The sequence below is a fragment of the Salvelinus namaycush genome, chromosome 20, assembly GCF_016432855.1.
Source record: "Salvelinus namaycush isolate Seneca chromosome 20, SaNama_1.0, whole genome shotgun sequence".
Taxonomy (NCBI): Eukaryota; Metazoa; Chordata; class Actinopteri; order Salmoniformes; family Salmonidae; genus Salvelinus; species Salvelinus namaycush.
This window is the reverse complement of record NC_052326.1, coordinates 21,315,841-21,339,323: the sequence shown is the minus strand read 5'-3', so window position 1 is coordinate 21,339,323 and position 23,483 is coordinate 21,315,841. Positions and strand designations below refer to the sequence as shown.

Below are 23,483 nucleotides of genomic sequence, written 5' to 3'. Positions count from 1 at the left end.
CCTGTGTTTGAAACGACTTGGCAGGCCAGTTCTATTAATACAGAGCTGTTACAGAACATACTGACTTACTGTTGCTCGTGGCCTTTCTGATACACTGCTGTATTAACATTATGCGTTAGTGGTACAATGTTGAGGAAACTAACTATGCTCTCTTCATGCACTGTATCTTGGATGGATCATTAGAAATGTGTTTGGCCACAGAGTCTCTGGAAGCATTTGGATGTCTGTTGGCTGGTTGGTCATATGATGTCTGTAACGTGTCCATCTGTCCCTCCTTCTGTCTTTGCCCTGCAGGTGTCTGTCCTGTGTGAACAGTACCTTCCGCTGCCACTGGTGTAAATACCGCAACCTGTGTACTCACAACCCTTCCAGCTGCTCCTTTCAGGAGGGCCGGGTCAATGCCTCAGAGGTAGCTACATGGCTATGGATTAACAAACACCAGATGAACAGTTTTGTCTCTATAATACATATTAACACATGTTTACATTAACCAGTGTTTAATCTATCTATATAATTGAATGGACCTTGATAGAAGCTTTTTGATGTCTGACCTTTGACTCCTGGCGTACGTTCTACAGGACTGCCCCCAGCTGCTGCACTCTGGAGAGATCCTGATCCCAGCAGGGGAGGTGAGACCCATCACCTTGAGGGCCCGGAACCTTCCCCAACCCCAGTCTGGCCAGCGGGGTTACGAGTGTGTGCTCCACGTCCAGGGAAACAACCACCGCGTCACTGCCCTGCGCTTTAACAGCTCCAGCGTGCAGTGTCAGAACAGCTCGGTATGTACTGTGTGACCCTCTCTAACACTCCCGCCGGAACCAGCCTCAACCTGGCTGTGCATTATCCAGGACCATTATCTCTAGTCTAGTGAATTACATCTGAGGTAGTCTCTGAGCGTAATCTGAATCTGATCTCATCCCACTGAAATGATCTGTCATGCGGTGTCTTGATAAAATAAGAAGTAGGTTGTCTGCAGTGGAAGGAGTAAAACAGACATCTAAATTATGTCTGAAACCTAACATGTCCCTGTCATTCAAACATACATCTAGGACCTTGTAATAGGGACATAATAGGTTCCCTTGAGACTCAAGTTTCAGTGGAGACCAACTTCTCAGATAGTTGAGTGAGGAAGAGTGGCAGACAGGGCTACACAGACTACATGACATTTTAATGTATCTATACCTCACTCTCCTCTCTCACGTCCAATGAACAGCCTCTCTAGTCCCCGCAGAGTCCTGGGCACGTCCCAGTGGAGAGGAGCAGACAGTGATCATAGAAATGACAGGTGGTTAAAAGCCTCATCTCTCTCTCTCTCTCTCAGTACATCTATGAGGGTGTAAGGATCAGTGACCTGGCGGTGGAACTTTCTATCGTTTGGAACGGCAATTTCATCATCGACAATCCCGAGAAGATTAAAGGTGCCTGTGACATCCATCATTGCCTGCAATTGCTGAGGAGTGGAAAACAGTCACTCTGTTGGGATGGATGGGGTCTAGCCCATGTCAAAGCTTCCCCTCTGCCTTCAGACAAAGTTCACATGGCACTCACGCTCTACTGTGTTATTATTAAGTACTGGCCAATCATTTGTGCTGTGATGGTGAAGGGTGAACTTTTGTGTTTAACATTTTGTTTTCTGACTGTTAGAACTCTTTCATTATGTATTTGGTTGTAGAATAGTGCCATTCAATATCTAAATACTGTGAAATATACAAGCACTGAATATAATTCAACTGCGGTCCTCCTCTATCCCACAGTGCACCTGTATAAGTGTGGTGCCCAGCGGGACAGTTGTGGCATGTGTCTGAGGGCCGAGAGGAAGTTCCAGTGTGGCTGGTGCAGTGGAGAAGGCCGTTGCACCATGAAGCAGCACTGCTCACCCATCAGCCCCTACGCCAGCCGCTGGCTCAACCTGTCCGCCAGGAATGTCAGGTGTACCAACCCACGCATCACCGAGGTTAGTTAATCAGTGAGACCCTTACCTTTTCCTGCAAACCTCTACTTTAACCTTCATCATTATCCATCATAGGGCCTTAGTAATAAGAGGCCTTCTCAGAAATAACCAGTAAAAACACTGGGATCGGTCCTTAGACATGAGCATCATATCCTCCTTCAAATCAGTAGAACACAATTAAGGAAGGACTATACGAGACACAGCGTGTGCCATATAGAGGTCAACATTATCTCTGCAACCAAATGAATGCAGCCATGAGCCATGCACTATGCAGCCTATTTTGTGAGTCTTTTTGGCCCTAACTCCTTCTTTATTACGAGAGACATAGTGGGTCAGACAGACATATAACTAATGCTCCCACTTCAAAGAGCCTTTGAAGTCCCTGTCACATTATTAGTGTTTCAGTGGCAGTCTGGGAGGGAATTGATTCAGACCCGGGCTGCTACTACTGCCTGCTGCTGGGAACAGGGATAGAGCTGCACTACAGACCTGAGGGGTGTTTGTGTGTTCAAGCCATTTTAAGGAGAGCTTCTGAATAATTATCTTTGTACATAGTGATGCAGTGCTGCTACAAGGCCTACGCATGGAATATTACTTAAAGGCTGTATTTGAACCGCATGATTTCTGATTGATATGTTTTCTACCTATTATTTTATCCTCTCACTTTGAAACACTAATATACAGTGTTCTGAAGTGTTCTAAGTCTCACACTTCTCCATGCCACTGTCTCCTCCCTGTAGGTGAGCCCAGTGGCAGGGCCTCCAGAGGGGGGAACACTGGTCACCATACAGGGAATGAACCTGGGCCTGTCCTTCTCAGAACTGTTGGGGAACGTGGAGGTGGCAGGGGTACATTGCACTCCACAGGAAGAGGGCTACATCACTGCAGAACAGTAAGAACCAACACGCACAGAAGCACCCAGACACACATGCATGCACACACTCAGGCACTTACACGCAAACACACACACACACGCACACACAAAGAATACAACCAATGATAGAGATAGAGATAAACAGCTTGCAGCAGGCTTGCTTTAGTGTACTGAGGAGTAGAGAGCAGAGCTGTTTTGTGTGTCTTCGTGAGGCTGACGGCACCGCTGTAATTGAAATGCGCTGCATGTCACTGAGTGCAGAGACAATCTGTTAGCCATGGGTTTCTCTCACAGCCATGTCATTCAATTGGTCCATGGCTGAGGGCACCTTATTTATATCCTTGTATAAAGAAACATGCCAGCAGAAAATTGGAAAACTCGCCCGACATAGCACAGGCGAGAAGAGGATTCATTGGGTCCTGTTATTGTCGGGTGAAAGGTTAATCCCTAAGACATTTCTGGGACTACTCATTTAGGCCCCACACAGTGCTTTAAAGCATGGCATTACAACCATTATTTTTACTGTCGGTCAGTTTTTATAATGACTTATTCATTGCGTACTTTATCTTATTGACCGGACACGCTAACACATTTATGGAGAACACACTGTTGCCATGGTGACCGAGTTAATGGTGGGTGGTAGAGATGGGATGTAGTTTAACATTGCTATTCTATTGGTGCTATTGGTTTTCCATTAGGAAGAACGATGGCCTTCCATATTGACCTACCACTACTTTGAAAGCCACAATCACATTGAATGGAGAGACCAACAGAAAATAGCACTTTCTGTTCACTTGAAAAACGTGTACAGCAAAGTCTCTCTCTCTCTCTCTCTCTCTCTCTCTCTCTCTCTCTCTCTCTCTCCAGGATTGTGTGTGAGATGGACTCTACGTCTCAGGGAAGGGCACCTGGTCCAGTCCAGCTGTGTGTTGGTGAATGTAGACCAGAACTACGAACTCAGTCCTCCCAGCTCTACTCCTTTGTGGTATGATATGCATACATAGTACACATCTCTCTACTACAGTATTATTGCTCTGTAACAGTTTGTTCTCATACACTATCATATGAGTCATCGACAACAGAGTTGACAAAGTAACATGCCATGTCTAATATTGAGAAAATACTATTTTCCCAGACCTCTAACCTGGTGGGACTGACCCCTGGCCGAGGGCCTGAGTCTGGTGGCACTAAGGTCACCATCGTGGGGGAGAACCTGGGTGCTGGTAGCAGAGTGAATGTTACCTTTGGAAACCAGACCTGTGAGCTGTACAGGTGAGTGCAGAGGAGAAGGCCAAAAGAGAACCCTCTACGGAAGTTCCTACAAAGTTCCTTATATAAAAGTGTGGACTTGATGAAAGTGCCAACTCTTATTTTTTCGGGACCTATTTTAAAAGGTCCTGTGCAGTTAAATATGTGATTTTCCTAGGTTTTATATACACAACATGACCAAAGGTATGTGGACACCTGCTCGTCGAACATCTCATTCCAAAATCATGGGCATTAATATGGAGTCGGTCCCCCCTTTGCTGCTATAACAGCCTCCACTCTTCTGGGAAGGCTTTCCACTAGATGTTGGAACATTGCTGTGGGACTTGCTTCCATTCAGCCACAAGAGCATTAATGAGGTCGGGCACTGATGTTGGGCGATTAGGCCTGGCTCGCAGTCGGCATTCCAATTTATCCCAAAGGTGTTTGATGGGCTTGAGCTGAGGGCTCTGTGCAGGCCAGTCCAGTTTTCCACACCGATCTCGACAAACCATTTCTGTATGGACCTCACTGTATGGACCTCAAGCACAGAATCATCTAGAATAATCTAGAATGTAATTGTATGCTGAAGCGTTAACAGTTCCCTTCACTGGAACTAAGGGGCCTAGCCCGAACCATAAAAAACAGCCCCAGACCATTATTCCTCCTCCACCAAACTTTACAGTTGGCACTATGCATTGGTGCAAGTAGCTTTCTCCTGGCATCCGCCAAACCCAGATTCATCTGTTGAGCTGTTTCAACGCGTTTCCACTGCTCCAGAGTCCAATGGCGACGAGCTTTACACCACTCCAACCAACACTTGACATTTTGCATGGTGACCTTAGGCTTCTGTGCAGCTGCTCGGCCATGGAAACCGATTTCATAAAGCTCCCGACGAATGCTGAAGTTGTTTCCAGAAGCAGTTTGGAACTCGGTAGTGAGTGTTGCAAACGAGGACAGACGTTTTTTACTCATTACACACTTCAGCACTCGGCGGTTCCGTTCTGTGAGCTTGTGTGGCCTACCACTTCGCGGCTGAGCCGTTGTTGCTCCTAGAAGTTTCCACTTCACAATAACAGCACTTACATTTGACCGGGGCAGCTCTAGCAGGGCGGAAATTTGACAAACTGATTTGTTGGACAGGTGGCATCTTATGACGGTGCCACATTGAAAGTCAGAGGATGCCATAGTCTTCAGTAAGGCCCTTCTACTGCCAATATTTGTCTGTGGAGATTGCACGGCTATGTGCTTGATTTTATACACTTGTCAGCAACGGGTGTGGCAGAAATAGCTGAATCCTCTCATTTGCATATATACTTTTGTATATATGCTTTTGTATATACAGTGTATCTTTCCACACTATGAGGCTGGATTAATTATGATAATGCTATTTTAGTGTAAGAGCTGTTTGAAAAGACTCCCTGAAATTGGTGGGATGGAGTTTTGGCCTGTCTGGTAACAGCACCAGGCATTAATTTAGTTAGTAGACCAAGAAAATGAATAAGAAATGATTTATTGAGAAATTGTTTATTTTTGACCATTTTAATTTAAAACAATCCCAGAAGGTACTTAATTGTTACCCAGAAGAGTTGCTATTTGATAATGAAAAAAAAGACAGTATTGGACCTTTAAAGATCAAAAAGGCCCTCGTTGTGAGAGTCAGTAGGGTGAAGAAAAGGAACCATTAGCTATAAATCCTCTAATTACCACTTTTCCTCTGTAACATGTCTCTATTGAGGAAGAGGCAGACAGTAATGCTCGCTCGCCCTGCATGGTAATGTGCATAACTCACTGTAGTAGAGTTAAGATTCCCACGCAGTAAAGAGTAGGCACAGACAGAATCAAAGGAATTTAACCTTGTTGGTATTCCCTGTTGGTTTTCCCAGACGGACCATGTCGGAGATTGTGTGTTTCTCGGCACCCTCTGTGACGGGCGCTGGCCTGGTGCAGGTCAGCCTCATTGTGGATCTGGCCATGGTGCCAGGAAACCTGAGCTTTGAGTACATTGAAGATCCCACAGTCCAGCGCATCGAGCCAGAGTGGAGCATCACTAGGTACAGTAACCCCCCCAGTAAAGAATAAACTGATATTTTAATAAACTATTGATGTTTTTCCCCTATTTGGTTCAGCTGTATATTACTGAGGGATAAGGTGAGTGAAGATGCAAGGCACCACAGCAACCTGCTCTGCTGGCCTTCCTGTCAAAGATTATGCATGATAGTTGGTGCAGTGTGGGGTGTGACTCGAGGACACAGAAGCAGCCAGCCAGGGAGAAGTTGTGCAGTGGAGTGGCTAGTGGCTTTCTACTCTGTCAACTGACAGAGGATTTCACAGACTTATAATTAAAGTCCCATCGTCTCATCATCTGTGTGCAGTCACACTATGTGGCCACCAAAGCTTAGGTATCCTTTGAAGTGTGGGAATGACTGGATCCATCTCAAGCTGACTAGACAGATGTTCCACTTTTCCATTTAGTTTCTCTCTTCTCTTCAGGTCGGTCTCATTTTATTCTGAGCTCTACATGTAGTCCTAGTGATATCACGGTTAGTTTGTCTGTGTTAATACATATAACACAATCAGGTAGCATTCAGGAAATGCCCGTCTTGGATACCTGATAGATGAATAAACAGGAAGCCAGCTGGCAGAACCGTTCCACTTGGCTCTAACTGGCCAGAACAGTTCAATGTTTTCCTGGTAACAAAGATGCATTTATGTTGAAAAAAGTACAATTCAATACAAATCAGGTGGTTTTGATGACGACAGGAAGAGGAAACTGCCATTTATCTCCCGGATCACCTATTCAGTGGCCAATATGGAGGTGTAAATGGTGTATGTGTTGTGTTTTCTAGTGGACACACTACCCTGATGGTGACGGGGACCAACCTAGATGTGGTGCAGGAGCCGAGGGTCAGGGTCAAGTATGCCGGTCACGAGTCTGTCAACGTGAGTCTGTCCACTGATAACATATTACTGTATCTCTTTCCCCTGTCCTGTATATTGTCTTGTCCTGAGAAATGGTGGCCAATTCTAATTGTCATTTCAAAAGTGTTGACAAGTATTTCTTTGTGCTTGTCTGTCTCTGTCCGTGGATCTCTCCCCAGGTGTGTAAGGTGCTCAACACCACCACGATAAGCTGCTTTGCTCCCTCCCTGAAGGCAGAGTACACACCGGAGCAGGAGTCAGTGAAACACGTGGAGGAGTTTGGTTTTGTCTTCAACAACGTGCAGGCCCTGCTCACCTACAACAGCACCAGTTTCATCTACTACCCCAACCCTTACCTAGAGCCCCTCAGCTTGTCTGGGGTGCTAGAGCAGAAACCTGGCTCCCCCATCATACTCAAGGTGGGACCACCCAGCCCAACCTAAAGCAGCCCATAACTCTGTAGCACTACTGTCATAAGATGAGTTCTATCTACTGACCTGACAGATGTGGGGTTTCCCTCTCTGTGTTGCAGGGGCGTAACCTGGTGCCCTCGGCATCTGGAGGGGCCAGGTTGAACTACACTGTGCTGATCGGGGACACACCCTGCTCCCTCACCGTCTCTGACACACAGCTCCTCTGTGAGCCACCCAACCTCACAGGCCGGCACAAAGTCCTGGTCAGTTTGTCTGTCAGACTGTCTGTGTCCAGTTCTAGATAAACTATTAAAGGCCCAAAGCAGCCGTTTTTGTATCAAATAATTTCTGTGTAACAATTAAGGAAGAATTTTGATAAGACAGTCTGTGAGTGGTCTGAATAGGGAGGGGAAAACTGAAAACTAGCTGTTAATGGTAGACAGGTTTGGAACTCTCTATATTATTGGTCTATTAACTTATTTACCACTCGGTGATGTCACCAAGCAAGCCAAAACTCCACCCATGCAAAACCTGCTGATTAGAAGTTCTTGAGTAGATTGTATTTTCAACCAGCAACTGGTTGGAAATAACACTGATCAAATTATTTCAGACTTTTACACTGTTCTTTTCATTAGCTGCTATACAATATGATACAAAACACCGGAAAACTGAATTTTGACTGCACTTGGACTTTAAGTCAAACAAACATATAAAAAGGAAACTATTGATCAGTATAGTTTACCTATGTGTTACATTTTGCATGAGGGCCTATGTACACGTGTGTTTATGGTTTATTGTCTATGTACACGTGTGTTTATGGTTTATTGTCTATGTACACGTGTGTTTATGGTTTATTGTCTATGTACACGTGTGTTTATGGTTTATTGTCTATGTACACGTGTGTTTATGGTTTATTGTCTATGTACACATGTGTTTATGGTTTATTGTCTATGTACAGGTCCAGGTTGGTGGTCTCCACATCTCTCCTGGTGCAGTCCACATCCGCTCAGACAGCCTGCTCACCCTCCCCGCCATCTTCAGCATCACGGCTGGAGGAGGCCTGCTGCTCATCATCGTCTTCATCGTCCTATTGGCCTACAGACGCAAGTCACACGAGAATGACCTCACTCTCAAACGCCTGCAGATGCAGATGGACAACCTGGAGTCGCGAGTGGCTCTGGAGTGCAAGGAAGGTGAATCTGACCAGCACATGTTATCAGACAATCTCAACTGCCCATACAAGAGAACAATAAAATGCTAATAACTCACAAAAAGCTTGAATATGGACTAGATTCCTCCAATCATGCTCTCTCTCTCTCTCTGTAATTGCGCCTAGCTTTCGCTGAGCTGCAGACTGACATCAACGAGCTGACCAGTGACCTGGACAGGGCTGGGATCCCCCACCTGGACTACCGCACCTATACCATGAGGGTCCTCTTCCCTGGCTTCGATGACCATCCTGTACTCAGGGAGCTGGAGGTAACCAACCATTACCACCATTACACACCTGGCAACACCTGACCCCTTGCCATCTACTGTATCTGTACATTATTTGTAGAATCAGATGATATACCCCATATGCAAGATCCCTCTACTCTCTGAGGGTTCTGTGTGTGTCTCTGTGTGTGTGTAGGTGTCTGGGAGCGGGCAGCAGGGTGTGGAGAAGGCTCTGAAGCAGTTTGCCCAGCTGGTGAATAACAAAGTGTTCCTGCTGACATTTATCCGTACTCTGGAACTCCAGCGCTCCTTCTCCATGCGTGACCGCGGCTATGTGGCCTCGCTCATCATGACCGCGCTGCAGGGCCGCCTGGAGTACGCCACAGACGTGCTCAAACACCTCCTCTCTGACCTCATCGAGCGCAACCTGGAGAGCAAGAACCACCCTAAACTACTGCTGCGCAGGTACAGACAACGCTTGTTACCTGTTTTTCTGAATGCTGAAAACCTCATATCACACAGAATAACAGAGAGAGAGAGAGGGTGAGAGAGAGAGAGAGAGAGAGAGAGAGAGAGAGAGAGAGACGAGACCACAATGTGCCATCACAGCAGCGATATGTGACCTGTTGCCACAAGAAAAGGGCAACCAGTGAAGAACAAACCCCATTGTAAATACAACCCGTATGTATATTTATTTTCCCTTTTGTACTTTCACTATTTGCACATCGTTACAAAACGTTATATAGACATAATATGACATTTGAAATGTCTTTGTTCTTTTGGAACTTCTGTAGTGTTTACTGTTCATTTGTATTGTTTATTTCACTTGCTTTAGCAATGATAACATATGTTTTCTATGCCAATAAAGCCATTGAATTGAATTGAGAGAGAGAGAGAGACAGAGAGAGTGGGAGGGTAGACAGCCATTGTCAGTCTGACTTATGCTCTATGTGCCACTCATGAAACATTCAGCTGTAGCTCACATTTCCTCCCCTCCACCTCACTTTATTCTGCACAGCACATTGTTTTCCCAGGACTGGGAGAAGCCTGCTAAATCTTTCATAGGAGGCACTCAATCTGAGACACACTCTTTAAATATAAGGATGTGTTAACATGGGAGCCAGCAAGGCTGACCTTGTTAGCCCAAACATTCTGCAGTCACAAAAACAATCCCAAAGATAATGGAATGCAGGCAATGGGAAAGAAGTGACAGCCAGCTATATGTATGAGAATGAGCATTGAGCAGGAGCTAGAAGCAGAGCTGCCATGTCTACCGGCACCATCTTTCGAGAAGGAAAGAGATGAGCAAGTTAGGAAGCTGCAATGGAGCTATACTGTAGTATTACCTCTAAAGGGAGGCGAAAGGTTCATATTTAATAGTTAGATCTTTGAATGTTTTATCAGATAGAACATACAAGTATGTTTTAGTGTATCTATTGAAACATAATAAATCACAATCTTGCCCATACAGCGTTTGATGATGGGATGAGCACGGCTGACACAGTGAAAGGAGAGAAAGTGGTCAGATAGTAGCTTTTGCACAATTATGTCATGACCCAAATAGGTTCCATGCTATAGCAGCAGCACTCAGGTTCTGGTGTTAGTCCTCTGAGACCATGCAGAGCAGCATATTACTTTTACATAAACTAACTCACCATGTTGTTTTTTACACAACACTGGGTTGTCTACCGTCCCTCTTAAGCAATCTCTCTACCTAAATGGTCAGACCACTCTACGTTCCGACATCTCCCTCTTAAAAATGTATCCGTCTGTTCCTTTCTTGCAGAACCGAGTCAGTTGCAGAGAAGATGCTGACTAATTGGTTTGCCTTCCTACTTCACAAATTCCTTAAGGTAATATCAATGACTTGGAACCTCATCACTGCAGATGTCACCATGATATATCACTACAATCCTCGAATGATTGTTATTGATTATACACCAGATGGATTTCTATGTGCGTTGGGATTACACGTGTGTGATATGGACGTGTTTTATGAACAATGTACATCTCCTCTCCTTTCCTCTCTCAATCCTCTCCTCTCTCACACTTCCTTTCCTTCCTGGACAAAGGAGTGTGCAGGTGAGCCTCTCTTCATGCTCTACTGTGCCATCAAGCAGCAGATGGAGAAGGGACCTATCGACTGCATCACCGGGGAGGCGCGCTACTCCCTCAGTGAAGACAAACTCATCCGCCAGCAGATTGACTACAAGACCCTGGTGAGTCACCATACCATACGACAATATGTCTTAGATGTCAGATTCTATTAAAACCACTTGGAGTATTTCCTTAATTATAGTTACCACCATAAAAGTGAGAGGCTTGCTTACACCACAGTTGGTAGGTGACATGCTGTGCGCGCCTCTGTAAATATTAACTCATGGTGCCCTTATGTTAAAGCTCTGAATAGAAGAGAATTCATTGGCTACTGTAGATAATACAACAGTAAAGAGCCAAAAGGATGATACAAATAATGTTTGACATGCTGTTCAGTGACACAATCAGCTAAGAGTTAAAACTGATGATGTAATCAAGGCTTGGCCACTGGGAGAACTTGTCCGTAGCTAAAGCAGAAGTTGGATGCAGCAGCAGTGTGGCTCATCCCCCAGGCATTAGCCTGAGGGCAGCCCAGTTACAAGATTACATGTCTCTGGTCACCCTGTGGGAGCGGTTGTGTCTCATTATCCATTTAATGCCCCACTAGAGCTGGCAACCCGACATCCAGCTGAAAGTGTGAAATTACATTTCTGGCCAAAGCTGTGAGAGAGATGGCACACAAGGAGAGGAGAGCCTTTTCCATGCAGCCAGGAGGCCAATTTAAAGAGAGGGACAGTGAATACTAATAACAGCACTCTCTCTTTCTGGTCCCTCCTCAGACTCTGAGCTGTGTGAACCCAGACAACGAGAACAGCCCTGAGTTCCCCGTCAAGGTGCTCAACTGTGACACCATCACCCAGGTGAAGGAGAAGATTCTGGATGCTGTCTGTAGGAACATGCACTTCTCCCAGAGGCCTCGGGCTGCGGACATGGACCTGGGTGAGACAGACTGGCTCCAGTCAGAATGAATGGAGGACATACAATAACTAATACAGTGGTTATTCACTGTCTGCTTGTGTCTGACGTATTGAACCTTGAAAAGGGACTCATAGATGCACACCTGTGTTTTTCCCCCCACCAGAATGGCGCCAGGGGAGGACGGCACGTGTGGTCCTGCAGGATGAAGACATCACCACTAAGATTGAAGGAGACTGGAAGAGACTAAACACCCTCATGCATTATCAGGTCAAACCACTCAATCCCCAATCCCCATCACACAGTTCACTAACATGAATGTACATTCTGTTGTCCACAATGCTGCCTCTGGCCATAGTAAACCAAACTGATCCACCACTCTCATCTCCTGTATGAGTCAGCTGCCTCCTGCTATGGGTAGATCATGGGGGGTGTTCATGTTAAACAGCTTTAAATAGAGCACTAGTGTAAACACATTAAAGTCCATCTCACTCTGCACTCACAAATTTTCTGACTATGGGGTGTAAAACATGTTTGCATTAAGCCAAGAGACAAAGACATCCAACTTTAGCTGCCACACCAGGAGGGGGGTTTGAAAGAGATGAATGTGTTGATAAAATCTATAAAGGAAATTAACAATTTCCCTCGATTACTTTTAGTCTCTCTGGGGGGATATGCTCCCCTCTGCTACGTACCTGGTTCTGTGACAGCCCGGTCTGTGGCTCCTCTAGAGCAGCAGCAGTGAATTCCACTCATGCTGGGAGACTGCTTTACTGCAAAAGGCATGCACACCTCTCTGACCTTCTTCTCCACTACCAATCCACCACAGGAGCCTGCTGAGGGGAGGGTGGCTCATAATGATGGCTGGAATGAAGTGAATGGAATGGGTGCCAGCCATTATTATGAGCAGCCTCTTGTGCTGGGTTGGTAAGGGAGAAGAAGGGTCAGAGAGGATTTTAATTACCATTCCAATTATTCCGTTCCATCCATTATTATGAGCCCATCCTCCCCAATTAAGGTGCCACCAACCTCCTGTGCAACCCACACACTCACTCCGTTCTACCACAGCAGGCCAGCTTGTGACTCGTGTCCAGGTCCAAGCTTCAACACTTCAGTGACAGCATCTTCTCCAGGGTTGCGCAGAGGGTCTGGAACTCCCTCCCTCCAGCCATATGTGACTCTGAGTTCATCACTATCTTTCAGTCCCGCCTAAAAACCCACCTCTTCACCATTGCCTACCCCCTAAGTTCAAGTTCATTATACTGTATATCACAAATTGTAAATTGAATAACTTCTATAGGTCTTCATCGGGCCAAATTTCTCATATCAATGTCATGTTCTGACCCAATAATGTGGATTTGGGAGTGGGTCAAACTGACATGAACCCTTGTGTCTTCCGTATGAACCCTGCAGGTGTCAGACCACTGTGTGGTGGCCCTGGTGCCCAAGCAGATGTCCTCGTACAACCTGCCCTCCTCAGCCAGCTTCCCACGCAGCATCAGTAGATACGGTCAGTCAATCAGGCCTGCCCTGGAGCCACTCTCAGCACCAAACCACTCACTTACCTATTCATTATTCTACCGGACCGACTGAGATAATATATCGTGACCGTCTGTCTGGGACCCTCTCTCTTTCTGCAGATGTACCGTTCCGCTCCACCCCCACCAGTCCTGACAGCCCTCACTCCCGCGTGCCCATGCTCACCCCGGACATGGAGAGTGGGGTGAAGGTGTGGCACCTGGTCAAGAACCACGACCATGGGGACCAGAAGGAGGGTGAGCGCGGCTCCAAGATGGTGTCCGAGATATACCTGACCAGGCTACTGGCTACTAAGGTATTCCCTTACTCTCCCCCCAGAGCATCTTAGCAATTACAGATTCAGTAATTTTGTTCCAACGCTATGGTGTGTTTTTAACATTGCTGTGTTTTTTTCTTTAGGGTACACTGCAGAAGTTTGTGGATGACCTGTTTGAGACGTTGTTCAGCACTGTGTGCCGGGGCAGTGCTCTTCCGCTCGCCATCAAGTACATGTTTGACTTCTTGGACGAGCAGGCTGACAAGCACGGCATCCATGACATGGATGTTCGCCACACATGGAAAAGCAACTGGTGAGGGAGTGCAGATTTAATGTGCTACTTGAAAGCAATAATGATTTTATGCTGATCGTCTCAATATATAGACGGTCTATAAACTGTTCTTTCTCATCCTCCCTCTGTCCCAGCCTGCCTCTGCGCTTCTGGGTGAACGTGATCAAGAACCCGCAGTTTGTGTTTGACATCCATAAAAGCAGCATCACAGACGCCTGTCTGTCTGTGGTGGCCCAGACCTTCATGGACTCCTGCTCTACCTCAGAGCATCGCCTGGGCAAGGACTCCCCCTCCACCAAGCTACTCTACGCCAAGGACATCCCCAACTACAAGAGCTGGGTGGAGAGGTGAGATGAGTGTGTGTTTTACTTACATCACTCAACTGTAATATTATTAATGGATTCGTAGTTATTATTTTACACTGAAATCACAGAGGAAGACTGACTTCAGTGTCCAGACTACCTTTATAGCTTACAGTCACAGGTGGTGGACCACCTCAGTGCCACCGGCAGAAAATCGGAGACATCTGCTTTTCAGGGGAAAGGAAGAGACCTGTGACACGACTTCCGCTTTTGGGCATGCGCTTTTTGTTAACAGTCCCCAGTGAAACATATACCCACTGGGCACACACTAGTTGAATCAACGTTGTTTCCACATAATTTCAATTAAATGATGTTGAACCAACGTGGAATAGATGTTGAATTGACGTCTGCGCCCAGTGGGTAGCAGCTAGCTACGACATGTTTGCCAGTTTGCACTCTGAAGTTGTTTCCACCCGGAATATTAACAAGGCAACACTCCATCTTAACTTGTCCTCCACATTTACTGGATTGGTTGAACAGTGCAGAAGAGAACTTCTCAACAGTTTTTTTATTTCGTCATGTCCAGAATGTGGGGTATGTAGTTTCAGGCGTTTCTTTTATGCCTGCTATGTTTAGGTTACATGTTGGCTGACAGAACAGCGTGTGTGTGTTTCTGTCTCCCTCTAGGTACTACGCGGACATAAACCGCCTACCTGCCATCAGTGACCAGGACATGAATGCCTACCTGGCCGAGCAGGCCCGTCTTCACTCCAATGAGTTCAATGTGCTGTGTGCCCTGCACGAGATGTATGCCTACGTCAGCAAGTACAGCCAAGAGGTGAGGCCCTATACCTCAATGTCTTTACAAAATACAGTAGGGGGCTAGGGTGGCATCCAAAACAGGGGCATCTAGATTCAACGTAAGTTAAAGTACCCCTTAGCCTGCCTATTTGTAGTAACAGGAGGGTATTTGCAGCACAAAGTACAGTAACCTTGTGTTTCCCTGCCTGTTTTGCTGATTTCGTGTCTGTCTTGTATGTGTGTGTGTCAGATCATTGAGGCCCTGGAGCAGGATGATCAGGCCCAGAAGCAGAGGCTGGCCTACAAAGTGGAGCAGATCATCTCAGCCATGTCTGTGGAGAGCTGAGGCAGACGTGTGTACTCAGAGACACACAGACAGACAAGGCCCAGGACACAGGGCACATGCTACCAGCAGAGCAAGCAGCCCCACAAGCAGTAGGTGAAGGAAACTGAACAACAGAATAACTCAGCCTGAGTGCTCAACAAGGGAAGAGCACAGATATACAAGCAAATTCACCAAGCACTGCTGTCCTCTCTCTGTCGGCTGCAGTGAGGCCACATGTGGAGGTGTAAGGGATGAGCAGGCAACGAGAGACTACTAAACAGTACCACAGAAACTAAATACATGCATATCATAGCCTTGGCCTTGGACTGACATTTCCTTTTCAGTGGACAAGTCTAATGTTGCATCATAAAGCCTTCAGGAAGCCTTATGAAGGCTCCTTGAAGGTTTCAGTTAATGAACTCTGCGATTAGGTGACATTAAAATGTAATCTCCAGATCATCCAAGGTAGCAAAATATTTTTGTTTGGTTACCGCCCTGCCAGACACTCAATTTACCAGACACACTCTATCATAAAAACCCACACAAAGCTCTTATTACAGGGTGGGGGTTCAATTCTATTATGGCGTACTTTGGGCTGGATTCAATCAAATCTGCCTTAGTAATGTTTACACAGTAACTCTGCCTACTGCCTGTGCAAACATGTGCCTAAATCTGGGAACTGGATGCATTGTGAGGGGAGGTAATCTGGTGCCCAAAACCTTCTATGAGTCTATTTTAATTTATTTATGCTGTTGTGTACATACTGCAGTCCAGATTTAATTGAATTAAGCCAGAATTCAGTACATTTGTAAAGAAAACAAATCTGAATAGAAAACCATTCCAAATATACCCCTTATTTAAAATGATCACTTGCTCTTAGTCCTAAAAGTTTCTCATGTTTCATACTATGTAAAATGCCCTGTAGCCAAAGTAGAAATTATATTTAGAAAAGTTTAACAAGGTGTTCTTAAGTTATTAAGGCACTCTGGGGATGACAGAAATGAGGGAAGTGGGTTTCTAGACCATTTATTTAACCAACTGTATATTAGCAGTGACCCAAAGTAGCTTTGGGAATCATTCCTTAGAGTTGGAAGATTAATGACACTTCCTGTGGGTCAGATCAGTTTCCTCCTGGTTTATGAGACCCCTCAGCCATCAGTCAATGTTTACATTGAACATGATACTTGAATTTCAGTAGATCATTGTGTTATACTTTCAGAGAATCCTCAGGTTTCTACATAGCATACTTTCAAAGGTGGAAACTCAATCTTTTAAAAAGATTTAACTAGGCAAGTCAGTTAAGAACAAATTCTTATTTTCAATGACAGTGGGTTAACTGCCTTGTTCAGGGGCAGAACAACAGAACCTTGTCAGCTCGGGGATTTGAACTTGAAACCTTTCGGTTACTAGCCCAACGCGCTAACCACTACGCTACCCTGCCACCCCAAGATTTCTGTTGTATCAAGTAGACTGTACCTTTCTTTTAAATATGTCCCATTAACATTTTTAAAATATGAGGTCAAGATGAGAGAATAGCCTTTTAAATGGTTTGAATTTAACATATTCAAATGACAAATTATTTTTGCTGCTGCATTCACTGAGTGTCATCTTAAAGATTATCATTATAAAACTAGACTCTCCATAGGATTGCTTTAATTCAGGGTTTCTGTTTGATATGTTTATCTGCACTGAAATCATTCATTACCCTCTTGATGATTTCTCCATTATTCTACAGTAATTTTGACCAGTTACTTGTCCTGGGCCCGGTTTCCCAAAAGCATAGTTCATCGTTAGACCCTTCTTCGTAGGAACATTATTACATCTCCAAGCTGTTTCCCAAAACCATCGTTATTGACGTAGCACTTGGAAACAATCGTAATCTAATGCCTGTCTCAGACAATTCGTAGAACAGCTAAGTGCGTCCTTAGATGCTTTTTGCCTCCCGCGTCCCATTATACACAGAGGATATCCACTAACATTAGAATCACATGGTTTATCCGTTTCTGTGCCCGCCGATAACTTCAGAACAAAGCTGACTACAAATCCAAAGTTACCAATGTCTTTGCAATTGATACAAACATGCAACGTATAAAAATATGCTTCAAATGAAAACTGAGATGAGTACATTAAAATATAAACAGTAGGCTATAGGCCTGTTTCATTCATATAGAAATACATTTAATGTTAAAACATTTTTTATTTCACCTTTATTTAACCAGGTAGGCCAGTTGAGAACAAGTTGTCATTTACAACTGCGACCTGGCCAAGATAAGCAAAGCAGTGCGACACAAACAACAACACAGAGTTATACATGGAATAAACAAACGTACAGTCAATAACACAATAGAAAAATATATATACAGTGTGTGCAAATGAGGTAAGATTAGGGAGGTAAGGCAATAAATAGGCCGTAGTGGTGAAGTAATTACAATTTAGCAATTAAACACTGGAGTGATAGATGTGCAGAAGATGAATGTGCAAGTATAGATACTGGGGTGCAAAGGAGCAAAAAATAAATACATTTAAAAAAGAACAATATGGGGATGAGGTAGTTGGATGTGCTATTTACAGATGGGCTATGTACAGGTGCAGTGACCTGTGAGCTGCTCTGACAGCTGATGCTTAAAGTTAGTGAGGGAGATATGAGTTTCCAGCTTCAGTGATTTTTGCAATGTTCAATCAATTGAGTTCTATTTTGCTAGTTGTAGGCTACTGTCTGTATTTGTCTCTATATATTTAATGATGTGTAGCATAACGTACACATTGATATGCCAAATCGGTGATTTAGTGCATTTTCATAAATGTAATTTGGTAAGCGTTATAATAATATTTGCAGCCATAGGTGGTAATATCTCTCTAGAAACTGATCCATCATCAGTATTGTTAAATAATTATAATGTTAAGGAAAGATTTGCATGGAGAAAGCTGATCTGAGAGCCTATCAGTATGGGAAACGCATGTTATATCTTTGGCAGTTGTAGGAAAGATGCCTTATTAAAACACTCTTAAGCCTAAATTCCATCGCTATCGGGAAACCGGGCCCTGGTCATTTTGGTCAACATTGGAGGGCACTCCACAAATAGATATTCGTAAAAGAGTTTAAAAAAAGTAACAATTAAATCAAAATAAGAAAACCCATGTCCTGTTTAAGTGTTAAATGTTTCATGTGTGACGTTTTTATGATGATAATTTATAAATGTGTGGTGCAATAAACTGTAATACATTTTACCATTGAACCTTTTTTAAATGATAAATTATTGTATAAATATTGTACATACAAAACATTACTATTTTGCAAGCAAACGATTCACTTTGTACTGTTGCTATACATTAAAATGTCAACTGATGGAAATACATTTGTCTGGATTCTTTTACAGCAACAATGTGTTTTTAATTAGCATAAATTAGTCATTGCCAGCATGTGTAGGCCTTGATTATATGTTACACTTGTAGCTTATGGATATGCATATTATTCTTTAAAATATTTCAGACCAATAGAATAGACGCCTTGACGCTGACTTGGCCCTTCTGCCTCACAATGAAGATAACATGCAGTGGATTTTCTACTGAAGCATCTTGTGTTTCATAATTCATGGCAACTCCACTTCATGTTCCCATTCTTACATTGGAGCCAATGTCTGATGCGATTTTTGGGTAGGTGATTTGTCTGCCGGCGTAAGCAGCACTAGAACCAAACCAGCCCTGTAGCCTACTCTACTCATCATGCTTTGGCTGCATTAGCATGCAAATTGAATAGTGTTGTAAATTGGTATCGGTTTTGCCTGGAGTGGTTCTCTGAACAGGGCTCCCACAGTCTGATGTCAGAGGTCGACACTGATCTTTGGGATATTGTTCAACTGTTGTCCATTAATCTGGGTAATTGCTAACATTGATTTGGCTATCTCCATTATTGATGCCTTTAGAGCTCAGAAACCAGAGCTTGGAAAAGTAAATAACTTCAGGCCTGTCTTATTTTCTCGAAAAATTGTCCTGAGTATTTTATTGAGCTAAGATAAATCATTTGAGCAATTGAAAGAGGGATTGGATTCTCAGAATCTCTGAAAATCCATTTGTGGAAAATAGAATGAATTAAATACGAGCCACAAACGTGGCTATATTTGAACAAAGAAAATGTTGTGAATTAGAGATGGTACTTGACCACTTGTCCTACAGCCAGCACACAATTCTACAGTATGTAGGTACAGTAGAGGGGGCCTCAAGGGTACTTACCATAGGAGTAATTAATTATTCATACTAACCCTCTGGGGCTCTATGTAAAGGAGTGGGGGAGACGTACCTTGCCTTTAAGACCCTATACTGTACCTGTCATATCCAGGCAGAGGGGCCTTTTTTAGTACTGACAGCCTGACTTCTCTGCCTGTCAGAGAGCCTCCACCCTCCACCCAGCAGCTAGCATTCAGCTTACCTCCCCGAGAAACACTGGGGAGCATCATTCGAGCTCACACCTTCTCCACCCACAGACAGACAGACAGACGGCGACAGACAGACAATCAGCCTACAGGAAGTCCTATTATTTGGCATATGGCTAGAAACCAACTGGATTTATTCACACTACAGTAGAGCTACAAGAAACACACTGTGGCACTTTAATCACAACCCAAGAACAATACAATCTGAGAGTGCATTTCCCCTGCTTGATGGGAACATAAGTAAGCCTACTTGATTATATCTAGTCACAATATGGCTGCTTCAATAGTCCATATCTCGTCTTCCTCCATAGCCCTTGCTGCATTATGTTTGAGCCAGGCAAAGCAAGACCTTGCTTTCACTGCAGATCTTGGAGAATACTTCAGTTCATAGCTATTAATGTGCAATGAATACTAAATGGGAAAGACCTTGGAGTCTCTTTGGACCCTGAGCAACAGAACAGTCAATGTAAAGTGTAGCCGTTCTCTACGCACACATAGAAATCATACTAGTATCTACTATTTATCACTCAATATCTCACCTCACTTTTTCTCACGCGCATAATACATTATGCAGGTGCACATTTACAAACACACATTCTGTCATAATGTAGTTAAAAATGATTGTTTATGAAAAATAGCGCTAAGTACAGCCATCATAGTCAGTGTTGTTGGATAGATGGATAGTCTAGACTGCTAGACCTATAATGTTTGTTGCTCGTTAATCTCCAGTCTGGTGCCCAGACTACCTCTTCAAAATGTACAAACTGGTCATATCTCATGTTAAGAACAAGGTGATTACTTGTAAGTCTACCTAACCTTTTTTCAAACACTTATTCACAAGTCATATCTGCATAAGATTCATGCACCCTAGTCAATAATTCATTTTCATGCCACTAGACGGTAGGCAACAATCAGATGGCAACAATCATTTAGTTCTTAGGCTGGGAGGTGTAAACTGCATTACAGGAAACTTTCAACCATGCCTGAAAAGTGCTTTTTCAATGAAATGTCCATATATCAGAGTATTGATCCAACCTCAGTGAGAAAAAACCAAGGCTGGCCAAAACAACTCCCTCTTGAGTAGGGAAAATACTGCAGAGACCTGGATAGAGAGAAGCTGTGCTCGTGGCCGGACTATTCTATTCAAAAGTCACCATTAAATGTTAGACTAATGACTTACTGCAAAAGCATTTGTGTCAGTCTATTTGTCTTCCATTGTTTTATTCTAGTTAGCTATAGGGCTATTATTGGCAACGATATAAGAGTTTTACGCTGTGGCATCTCATATTGAGTGATAATTACATATTCCCTTAACATCATATATGTGGAGGTACACAGTGCCATTTTGCTGTATCCAGTGGCGATTTTAGCATGTAAATCTTGGTGGGGCAAACTTAAACTGTTTTTCTTAGATGCATGCCAGCAAAGACCTACACAACACAACACTAAAAACAATAAATTAATTGCACTATAATGGCGATAAGAGGTGCCCACAAACTGTTAGGGCCTACATAAAGCACAATGGAGTGAATCCTTACTACCAATACACCTGGCTATCAGCGGAGCCTTGTTTGGCAGCGAAACAATTAATTCAGCCTCGTTTACTGCCTTTTTAAAAAACATAGCTGATATGGCCGACTTGCTTAAACAAATGTGGTTTCTACTAACAATTGAGATGTACAAACAATGGCATAAGGGAACGATGAGCGGACAAGAGTCTTTCCGTAATTTCGATGAAGACATTAATGAGCGAGCGACGACGGACGTAGTCAATATAACTATTTGTTCAGCACTTTTGAAATGTACAGTGACAGAATACAGAACATGGGCTGCTATTACAGAATTTTCCCTGTACACCAAGTCAGAACCGTAGGATAAATAAAGGGGGCATATAAGCAGACAATGAAACCTCTTACAATATTAGATGACGTTTCTCAAAAACAGGTTATAGGCTACATGTGCAGCACCACCGAGTCAGAACAGTAACGTTAGGCGAAATTAAGGTGAAAATAGACCAAATGATTAGGGTGACGCACACTGGCTATTAACAGCTTACTACACAATATAAACTTAGTATTACTTTCTTAGCTACAGTATACATATCTCCCTTGCATATTACATAATGTAGGCAGCAGTATACAATACATTTTTGGACTCACATTGGCTTGTGATGTGCTCACTTAAACAGGAAGGTGGTGCGGCGGTTTTGTTATCAAACTTTGTCATCAAAGTCTGGCATTCTCTGGATTCATGGTAGGAACTCGGAAAAAAACACACACAGCCACTCCATTGAATAGCAGGCTACTGGTTGCTTTGCACTGCTTGCAGTTGGCCACTGATTCCTTCCACACGACTCATTGTTGAATTTGCGATTTCCAACTTGTTGTGGAATCTTTATGTCCAATGACCGATGAGCACCGATATGTTTTATCTATAATTTATCTTCATTATTTCTCTTCATATGACAAGGATTAAAAAGGATTTGCCAGTAGATTGTCGACTTGATTCATGATGATGACATCTAGCTAAGACTTTGAAAGTAAGATATTGACATGATCTGTCCAATCAAAGCTACTGTACATATGACGTGATTTGACGTAATTTTATCTGTGGCCAATGACCTTGAGCCTTCTTGGAAGGGCACTTGTAATATAACTCTATGGCAGGACCCAAAGGGCTGACATTTTGGATATCTACCCTTACTAAGGACATAAGCTTTGTGATGAAGTAGTGTCCCCATGAGTGACAGAACACTGAGCCAATCACGGCGCAATGCTCCTATTATTTGCTGGCTCGCCCCACTACCACAGAAAGCACTGAGCTAGGCTGAACACCTGCATTTTGGAGCTGCCTTACTCAAGAAAACAAAAAAGAGACCATGTGTGTATGAGGCTTTATTAACTCAATGATATACTTTGGGGCAAAAAAGTATTTAGTCAGCCACCAATTGTGCAAGTTCTCCCACTTAAAAAGATGAGAGAGGCCTGTAATTTTCATCATAGGTACACTTCAACTATGACAGACAAAATGAGAAAAAAAAATCCAGAAAATCACATTGTAGGATTTTTAATGAATTTATTTGCAAATTATGGTGGAAAATAAGTATTTGGTCAATAACAAAAGTTTCTCAATACTTTGTTATATACCCTTTGTTGGCAATGACAGAGGTCAAACGTTTTCTGTAAGTCTTCACAAGGTTTTCACACACTGTTGCTGGTATTTTGGCCCATTCCTCCATGCAGATCTCTAGAGCAGTGATGTTTTGGGGCTGTTGCTGGGCAACACGGACTTTCAACTCCCTCCAAAGATTTTCTATGGGGTTGAGATCTGGAGACTGGCTAGGCCACTCCAGGACCTTGAAATGCTTCTTACGAAGCCACTCCTTCGTTGCCCGGGCGATGTGTTTGGGATCATTGTCATGCTGAAAGACCCAGCCACGTTTCATCTTCAATGCCCTTGCTGATGGAAGGAGGTTTTCACTCAAAATCTCACGATACATGGCCCCATTCATTCTTTCCTTTACACGGATCAGTTGTCCTGGTCCCTTTGCAGAAAAACAGCCCCAAAGCATGATGTTTCCACCCCCATGCTTCACAGTAGGTATGGTGTTCTTTGGATGCAACTCAGCATTCTTTGTCCTCCAAACACGACGAGTTGAGTTTTTACCAAAAAGTTCTATTTTGG

The 23,483-nt window shown here is 43.8% G+C and overlaps 1 protein-coding gene across 1 annotated transcript in view; it reads left to right on the top strand.

Annotated features, from left to right (window-relative positions):
- Nucleotides 1-15,390, top strand: part of LOC120064693 (plexin-A2-like) — a 36,987-nt gene extending 21,597 nt beyond the window's left edge. The window contains exons 8-31 of the mRNA XM_039015314.1: nucleotides 295-409; nucleotides 579-779; nucleotides 1,322-1,418; nucleotides 1,755-1,954; nucleotides 2,692-2,843; nucleotides 3,693-3,810; nucleotides 3,961-4,097; nucleotides 5,957-6,124; nucleotides 6,920-7,013; nucleotides 7,172-7,411; nucleotides 7,525-7,668; nucleotides 8,364-8,598; nucleotides 8,742-8,884; nucleotides 9,039-9,307; nucleotides 10,629-10,695; nucleotides 10,915-11,061; nucleotides 11,719-11,878; nucleotides 12,021-12,124; nucleotides 13,268-13,364; nucleotides 13,495-13,688; nucleotides 13,793-13,962; nucleotides 14,076-14,288; nucleotides 14,931-15,081; nucleotides 15,295-15,390. Of these exons, the coding sequence (XP_038871242.1) occupies nucleotides 295-409; nucleotides 579-779; nucleotides 1,322-1,418; nucleotides 1,755-1,954; nucleotides 2,692-2,843; nucleotides 3,693-3,810; nucleotides 3,961-4,097; nucleotides 5,957-6,124; nucleotides 6,920-7,013; nucleotides 7,172-7,411; nucleotides 7,525-7,668; nucleotides 8,364-8,598; nucleotides 8,742-8,884; nucleotides 9,039-9,307; nucleotides 10,629-10,695; nucleotides 10,915-11,061; nucleotides 11,719-11,878; nucleotides 12,021-12,124; nucleotides 13,268-13,364; nucleotides 13,495-13,688; nucleotides 13,793-13,962; nucleotides 14,076-14,288; nucleotides 14,931-15,081; nucleotides 15,295-15,390 (3,712 nt within the window). The remainder of the gene's footprint in view (nucleotides 1-294; nucleotides 410-578; nucleotides 780-1,321; nucleotides 1,419-1,754; nucleotides 1,955-2,691; nucleotides 2,844-3,692; nucleotides 3,811-3,960; nucleotides 4,098-5,956; nucleotides 6,125-6,919; nucleotides 7,014-7,171; nucleotides 7,412-7,524; nucleotides 7,669-8,363; nucleotides 8,599-8,741; nucleotides 8,885-9,038; nucleotides 9,308-10,628; nucleotides 10,696-10,914; nucleotides 11,062-11,718; nucleotides 11,879-12,020; nucleotides 12,125-13,267; nucleotides 13,365-13,494; nucleotides 13,689-13,792; nucleotides 13,963-14,075; nucleotides 14,289-14,930; nucleotides 15,082-15,294) is intronic.
- Nucleotides 15,391-23,483: the final 8,093 nt, after the last annotated feature.